This window comes from Olea europaea, chromosome 5 (assembly GCF_002742605.1).
Source record: "Olea europaea var. sylvestris chromosome 5, O_europaea_v1, whole genome shotgun sequence".
Taxonomy (NCBI): domain Eukaryota; kingdom Viridiplantae; phylum Streptophyta; class Magnoliopsida; order Lamiales; family Oleaceae; genus Olea; species Olea europaea.
The window spans coordinates 4,282,006-4,289,556 of NC_036241.1; the positions used below are offsets into that span (position 1 = coordinate 4,282,006).

Sequence of the window (7,551 nt, forward strand, 5' to 3'; positions counted from 1 at the left end):
ACCAAAGTCCAAACCGAACCAAACCGCCTTGAAACAATTTGATATGATTCTAAATCGTTTAATTGACGGATTCACGTCACAACAAATCGTTGATTTCAAAAAGGGGGTTTTTTCTTTTGGTTTGAAAGTTTTTGTTTACCGTTTAATTCTCATGAATTTATCTCTGAAAGTAGGTGTGCAAAGGTTTCCGCGGGCCGGACGGAGATTGGCCCTTGAGTGCAAAGGTAGAAGGGAGCTTGATTACAAGACCCACCCGTCAAGCAGGGACGAAAGTCGGCCTTTGTGATCCGACGGAGTCGAGTGGAAAGGCCGTCGTTCAACGGATAAAAGTTACTATGAGGATAATAGGCTCATCTTTCTCAAAAGCTCACATTGATGGGAAGGGTTGGCAACATAGAAAGAATTAAAGATATAAATAATAGAGTTTAAGTTTCTCTATCACTTATTTACAAAAATTGTCAAGTGACAAACCTTTGATCAAATATATAAATAATGGAGAAGTCGTAAAGACAGATTTTTATCTGAATGAAACAGAGACATAATGTGATTGATATCAACAAAATGATTACTAACATGAAATTATTGTCTCGACCAAAGAAAGATGATCAAAAGATTATGAAAATGAACACAAAATTTTTAAGTTACTTATTTTGTCTAATAACATTTCAAAATTATTCTTTTTTTACTAACAAATTTAGCATTTTTTTTCCTTTTTTCGAAAGCAAATCTTAACTTACATATGAAAAAATATCTTTTGATTTAGTTTACCTCGTACGTGAGGGACAGAACGTGATTTCATAATTTGCCCCACTACACATAAATGTACCCGTAGCATCATCGTATGCATAGCTATACGATCTCGGACATGCAGTTTTGAAAATCTCAGAATAAGTTGATGGCCGACAGGTAGTGGGTGAACCATACGCGCCGCTGCAACAGTATTCTGGATTCCCAAACGCTTCACATGCACTCTTGCATGCATGCCCGTCACCGGCCCGCAACTCATTCGGGCACATCCGGTTCAAATCAGTTATGCACCCGGTTGAACCGCAGGCGCCCGACCCTCCTTTCGGCTGGACTATCATTGGCAAGTTGTATCCGTCAACAAGGCTAACATCGTAGAAATCCTGGGCACCCGAATTCGTACCCGACCCTATCGTGAATTCGGCTAAGGTAGCCGGAGGCGCTGCGCCGGCTCCATTGCATTCCACCTGATTGGAGCCGCAATCACCGGTAGCGCAACTTCCTTGGCCGGTGTTCGGGTCAAATGTGCAATGGGTTCTGCCCCAAAACCTCCCCGACCAGCCCGGCAGAGCTTGTTTAAAGTCTTATTCATTTTTCGGCCATACCATTTTATTGAGGTATTCCCGGAATGGTTTTCTTCATTTTGATTTCATTGTCAGCACAATACTTTTTAAAATCATCATCTATATACTCTTTTCCATTATCTGACTACAAATATGTCTTATTTTCAACCATCGCTTTCCATTCTTGACGGCATTAAAGAATTAGATTTATTCTTCTAGAAATGAATGCTTACCATCCTGCTTGAGTAATCAAAGTTTGTTACATAATAATTGGAGCCTCTAAGGAATGTAACAATTGAACGTTCAAATTCATTTGTACGAATCAACCCTAATTTTGAAACTTTTGGCTCCTTTCTGATTTTAGAAAAACTAAGCATTTTCTATTTGTCGAAAATACATCCATCACATAAATGTGTTCAACATGGTTCAGTCTCGATAGCTTCCATTTATACCCGAAACACTTTCGTTCACTTCCCACTCATGTATCTCAGCCTACAGTGCCACAAATCAGAACTAACAGCTGAATCAGAAACTAGATCCTTATATCTACAATTGAAAGTTATGTAAAGAGTTCCAGATTTATTTCGTCGAGAAAAAAAAAATCATGACTCCCTCAGTGACTTTTCAAGCACCAACACCGAAAATCATATTATTACCTTCATCATCAAGTTGCCCACTGAGATCAGATTACACATCAATTTAGGTACATGTTTCACCTTATGAATTTTCCATACAAACTCATTTTCATCTGCCAATTGACATTACTTTCACCACCAATATCTTTATGTTCTCTATCAGCAAGATATACCTTTTCATAATTCCTAGCAATAGGGTTATCTATACTCTCATGATAACAGTGGTGCAAAAAGACACTCCTAAATTCATCATCCAAGAATCAATAGGACTGTAAACCGACAATAATAGAGCATTTTGTACCCTTTAGTCACCATATTAGCATTTTCGTTCTTCGTTTTTCTTTGGTACCCTGGAATTCTTCCTCGTATGGCTAATCTTGCCATTGTTTAGCATTTCACATTCTTTTAGGACATGGTCTTGCTTATACTATTTCTCCACTTCACGTCGTTGCCTTTATTAGTATTTTTCTTGAAACACCTACCTCTGTTCTCAACTTTTAGACTAGAATTCGATGTCGAGACTTTTCTAGTATCTTTTCTATTGACTTCCACTACAGTAGTATCGCAAACATCACTAAATTTCAGTTTTGCATTGCCTATAGAGTTACTGACCCCAGCTACATAGGTTCCCAAGTATTCGGCAGTGATCCCATTAAGATTAGAATGCATACCTCATATCATCAAATTTAATCTCAACTAAGACCAACTAGTTGATGATGTATTCAATTTATTGAAATATTCTAGTGCACATTAGCCATCTTCAAACTACATAATTTTTTTTTTTTGGTCGGCAAATATAAACTTTATAGATCAAAACTTCATGTACAAGTATATCGAGCATACCCGGGCAAAACAAACATCAAGAGTCAATTACAAATATACCGGCCATACCCGGGTAGTAAAAAGAAATGGGAAATGGTGTACAGACTATAATAGCTAAGAGGCCAAAGCTAATGATTCATAATGAATTAAAACATATAGATACAAACTGAACATAACATTGTATGCGTGCATTTTAATCCGACTTACAACACAATCAACGTGTGGCACAAGATCTTCAAAAATATTCTTGTTCCTAGCCATCCAAATGTTGTAAACGGAAGTAGCAAGTGCAATTTTCTTAACTTTGCTTTGCCAAGTCGTGCTTCCTATCTCATCCATTTCTCTGCACTCGGCAAGGTGGACATTGTACGTGTGACGGCCAACCACCTGCGAATCTCTCCCCAAATAGAACTAAATTATTTTTCATCATATGCAACTTGTTATAGGTAGATGGCTTCTCATACATATTGGACAATACCTTCATCAAATCTACCATGATTTTTTCCTCCGTCATGCTTTGACCTACGTTCTTAGACAATGTCAATCAAATAATATTTAAAATTTGACGATCAATGAGTTTTCATTCATCATCCTTCATTTTCTTTTCATTCAAAAGAGGATGGTACATTTTTTTACTGTACAGATAATTCTAAATCCACATCGTCCATAACGCAAAACTCATACCATCAAACTTGTAGATTCCCAGTGACGTTCCTTCTTCACCAATCATTCCTTCAATCAAACCAAAAGTTCTTATACCAATTGTTGAAGATTAGAAATATTAATTTTATTCCACCAAGATCAATGAATTCGCAGAAGGAAAAATAAACATTCAAGAACGTGCAAGATTTATAGAACTTAAGAAGATTTATTTTCAAAACGAACAAAACTAAAACTAAAACTTAAAGCCAATTGAATTTAAAACTTAACCCATTAACCCAAATCCATCTAAATCAGAGACATAAAGTCCCTCTATCACGTTTCTATCTTTCATCCCTCTATCACGTTTCTATCTCTCATCTACACTATTGAGTCTCCTTTACCTCTTCTGGCAAAGACTGGAGGAGGATCAAAAGGGAAGCTTATTAAAGGTGGTCAATTTGTAATTTTTTAACTTGTTCAGTATTCCTCTCTTATATTCTAAATGTTTTCCCTCTTAATTTGAAACACTAGATTTTAAACCTCTGACCTTATTACATTTTATGGTGTACATTTTCGTATACATTCCATTGTATTTCAAAAAGTGTTGGATGGAAAAGTGTGTGTGTTTTTTTAACTGTCCAATCATGTATTGTCACGTAGCACAATGTCAAAAATGATGTAAATAATAATGTACATGTAGCATTTTTGTTTCTATAGAATTATGCTAAGTGTACATTATATGGTGTACATTTTTGTGTACATTCCGTTGTATTTCAAAAAGTGTTGGGTGGAAAAATGTGTGTGTTTTTTTAACTGTCAAATCATGTATTGTCACGTAGTACAATGTCAAAAATGATGTAAATAATAATGTACATGTAGCATTATTGTTTTCTATATCTAATAAATTTCTTGAATTGGAACATTAATTTGTCTATTTTAGAAGTACTTATTTGATTTGATGTAATATTTGATTTTGAAGGGGTTGAGATTTAAGAATAGATAGTTATGACAACGATTCTTTATTTTATTTTTGTTGGATGAATATATAGATTTCGAAAAAATAATGAAATCAGCGGACAACCAATGAATATTTCAATACATATAAATAGTCTCATCTATATAATTTTCTTTTTTTTTTATTTTATTTTATTTTTTTTAATTGAGGCCCAATTTTTTGGAATTTTCTTGTACTTCAAATGTTCAAATTTTCTTTCTCCTCCAGGACCATCTGTCTATTTTGTATTTTTCTTTTTGAATATTAACACGTTTTATAGTCTTGCCTTAATTTGAATTATAAAGAGAATGAAAATGACTTGTAAACATTATTATGACCGTTTCTCATTGGTTGCCCACTTGTTATTTTATTGTCCGCAAAATAGTGAATGTTGTTGCCATGTTACCAAAATTCGTCTCTGTGCCGTAAATTTTTAGATATGCTTCCGCTTCAATTCTTGTTGATCCTCTGAGCTATTTGTTAGTGTATCCTATAAGTAATCTCAAAGTCGAGAGGGTACAAATATTACTTTATGACAGTGTTTATAACATGATCGGTCTTTAATTTCCAAATTTATTCTCTCCTTTGTGGTTTCATTTTGATTCCTATATTCTCCATTTCATGCGTTACTGTTTAATTTATATTTGTATGAATTTTCAGATTCTGCCTCTCGTAATTTCCAACAATAATGAAACAATCAGAAACTTTCCAACATGTCTTTCTTACCAAGAATAATGAATATTGCCATTCCTGCATTCATTTGTACTTACTAGTACTTTGATAAATCATTTTCACTAATATCAACAATAGTGAGTCAAGATTTTACATTAACACATTGAGCATAAATCAAAAGAAAATTAATTAAAATAGTTTGAATATATATTACATAAAATTAAATAAACTTTTGTTCATGAGAATGACATAATCCCGTTAACACATTAAGAAAGACGCGTGTGGATCAATTTAACATGAAGTATTTTTCGAGCCTCGAATATATATTATTATCTAAACAATAGAGGGTCCACATGTAAGACAATATGATCCCATAATATATATTTTGTAGCAAAGATCATACAATTGACAATCTTTGTTAAGGAGCACCCACCAATCATAATGGACAAATTCATTGCAAAGCAAAACAAAATTTGAAATAATTTAGGTTTCTATACAAACGTCTTGGAAAATTGTGCTTTACAATATGTATTTACATTGGCCTTGCTAGCAATGTGACTATGACGTGAATGTGAAGTGTAAAGTGTTTGTGAATTATATGTAAAGAAAAAGGAGTATGAAAAAGGTTACAAAAAGAGTAAAATGCAAGGCAAAATTTGGCATGGTTCTTGAAGAATCTCCTGTGACAAAATTTGGCAGCCATGATGAGAGGTTGCTGCCGATGGTTGTTCCGGTGGCGGTTTCCGGCGAGGAAGGGTCTCTTGAAGATTTTAGACTGCAGGAAAAGTTTCAAAAAAGTACATCATTTATGTATGATAGCAACCTAATGTCAATTTTGCTATTCGCCATTTACAAATATAATAGAAGGAGAAAGTAAGAGTGAAACTACGAGGCAAGGACGAAATCAATTCCTTTTTGTTTCCTATGCTTTACTAGTAGGACAAATGAACAACCCTTTGCTCTATGAAGTTCCAAATTTAGCCATGTATGATTAGTTGTTCAAAATTTATTGGGTACCACAGCTTGTTAAGCACACATTTCATTTATTTCTATCAAAATCTATTAAAAATATGATTTTTATCTGAATGAAACAGAGACATAATGTGATTGATATCAACAAAATGATTACTAACATGAAATTATTGTCTCGACCAAAGAAAGATGATCAAAAGATTATGAAAATGAACACAAAATTTTTAAGTTACTTATTTTGTCTAATAACATTTCAAAATTATTCTTTTTTTACTAACAAATTTAGCATTTTTTTTCCTTTTTTCGAAAGCAAATCTTAACTTACATATGAAAAAATATCTTTTGATTTAGTTTACCTCGTACGTGAGGGACAGAACGTGATTTCATAATTTGCCCCACTACACATAAATGTACCCGTAGCATCATCGTATGCATAGCTATACGATCTCGGACATGCAGTTTTGAAAATCTCAGAATAAGTTGATGGCCGACAGGTAGTGGGTGAACCATACGCGCCGCTGCAACAGTATTCTGGATTCCCAAACGCTTCACATGCACTCTTGCATGCATGCCCGTCACCGGCCCGCAACTCATTCGGGCACATCCGGTTCAAATCAGTTATGCACCCGGTTGAACCGCAGGCGCCCGACCCTCCTTTCGGCTGGACTATCATTGGCAAGTTGTATCCGTCAACAAGGCTAACATCGTAGAAATCCTGGGCACCCGAATTCGTACCCGACCCTATCGTGAATTCGGCTAAGGTAGCCGGCGGCGCTGCGCCGGCTCCATTGCATTCCACCTGATTGGAGCCGCAATCACCGGTAGCGCAACTTCCTTGGCCGGTGTTCGGGTCAAATGTGCAATGGGTTCTGCCCCAAAACCTCCCCGACCAGCCCGGCAGAGCTTGGAACGTCCGGGTCCCGCCGGACGGAAGTTCGAATCCGGTACTGTCCAATTTACTACTACCAGCATTTGCCAATATTCCGGGCCATACTGTATAATCACATCGATTCGTCAATGTAAACGTAGCCCCTAAAGAACCTGAAAATGAAATCCCGTAAATCAAAATGGCAGAAAATGGAAATTAAATCGAAGATTATTAACAGTAATACCTTTGCCGAAGATCAGTAGAAAAACGAGGGTAATATAATCGAAATGAGAAGAAAATTTTGAGGACATTTGGAGAAGATTACTGATTTGTGAAGAGATGATCAAAATTTCAAATTTTGTTCTGTGAAGAAATGATGCAGTTTATGGGATGAAATCGAGAGAAAGTAGTGAGAAAGAATTCTTTTTACGCGGAATGAACTTACTATATATAGACAACAAGGGTCTCACCTATACATTGAATCACTTCAAGATGAAGCTATCTATGCTTCATTGTTTTTAATTGTAAAATGCTTTATTACTTTTCATATATTATACTTATTTTTTGTACTATTTTTGTTATGATATATGTTTTTGTACTATATGGGCCTCTCTTGCACCAAAATGGAAAAAGAAAAAA

The 7,551-nt window shown here is 35.3% G+C and overlaps 2 protein-coding genes across 2 annotated transcripts; both read right to left on the reverse strand.

The window, feature by feature from the left end:
• Positions 1-688: 688 nt before the first annotated feature.
• LOC111394149 (thaumatin-like protein 1) lies at positions 689-1,445 on the reverse strand. The gene is made up of 2 exons (XM_023019919.1): positions 1,436-1,445; positions 689-1,327 (listed from the first exon to the last, which is right to left on the reverse strand). The coding sequence occupies exons 1-2, from the start codon at positions 1,443-1,445 to the stop codon at positions 765-767; spliced, it is 573 nt and encodes a 190-aa protein (XP_022875687.1). The 3' UTR covers positions 689-764.
• Positions 1,446-5,522: 4,077 nt separating this feature from the next.
• On the reverse strand, positions 5,523-7,335 carry LOC111394450 (thaumatin-like protein 1). Its single transcript, XM_023020279.1, has 3 exons — positions 7,157-7,335; positions 6,401-7,085; positions 5,523-5,847 (listed from the first exon to the last, which is right to left on the reverse strand). Exons 1-3 carry the CDS (start codon positions 7,221-7,223, stop codon positions 5,667-5,669), a joined length of 933 nt encoding a protein of 310 aa, XP_022876047.1. The 5' UTR covers positions 7,224-7,335; the 3' UTR covers positions 5,523-5,666.
• Positions 7,336-7,551: the final 216 nt, after the last annotated feature.

Excerpts from the sequence above, each read along its gene's own strand:
- LOC111394450 (XM_023020279.1), bottom strand. The coding sequence starts at position 7,223 with ATGTCCTCAAAATTTTCTTCTCATTTCGATTATATTACCCTCGTTTTT. Across the intron at positions 7,086-7,156 it reads TCTACTGATCTTCGGCAAAG|GTTCTTTAGGGGCTACGTTT; the intron begins GTATTACTGTTA and ends TTTCATTTTCAG. Across the intron at positions 5,848-6,400 it reads TTCTGTCCCTCACGTACGAG|TCTAAAATCTTCAAGAGACC; the intron begins GTAAACTAAATC and ends CTTTTCCTGCAG.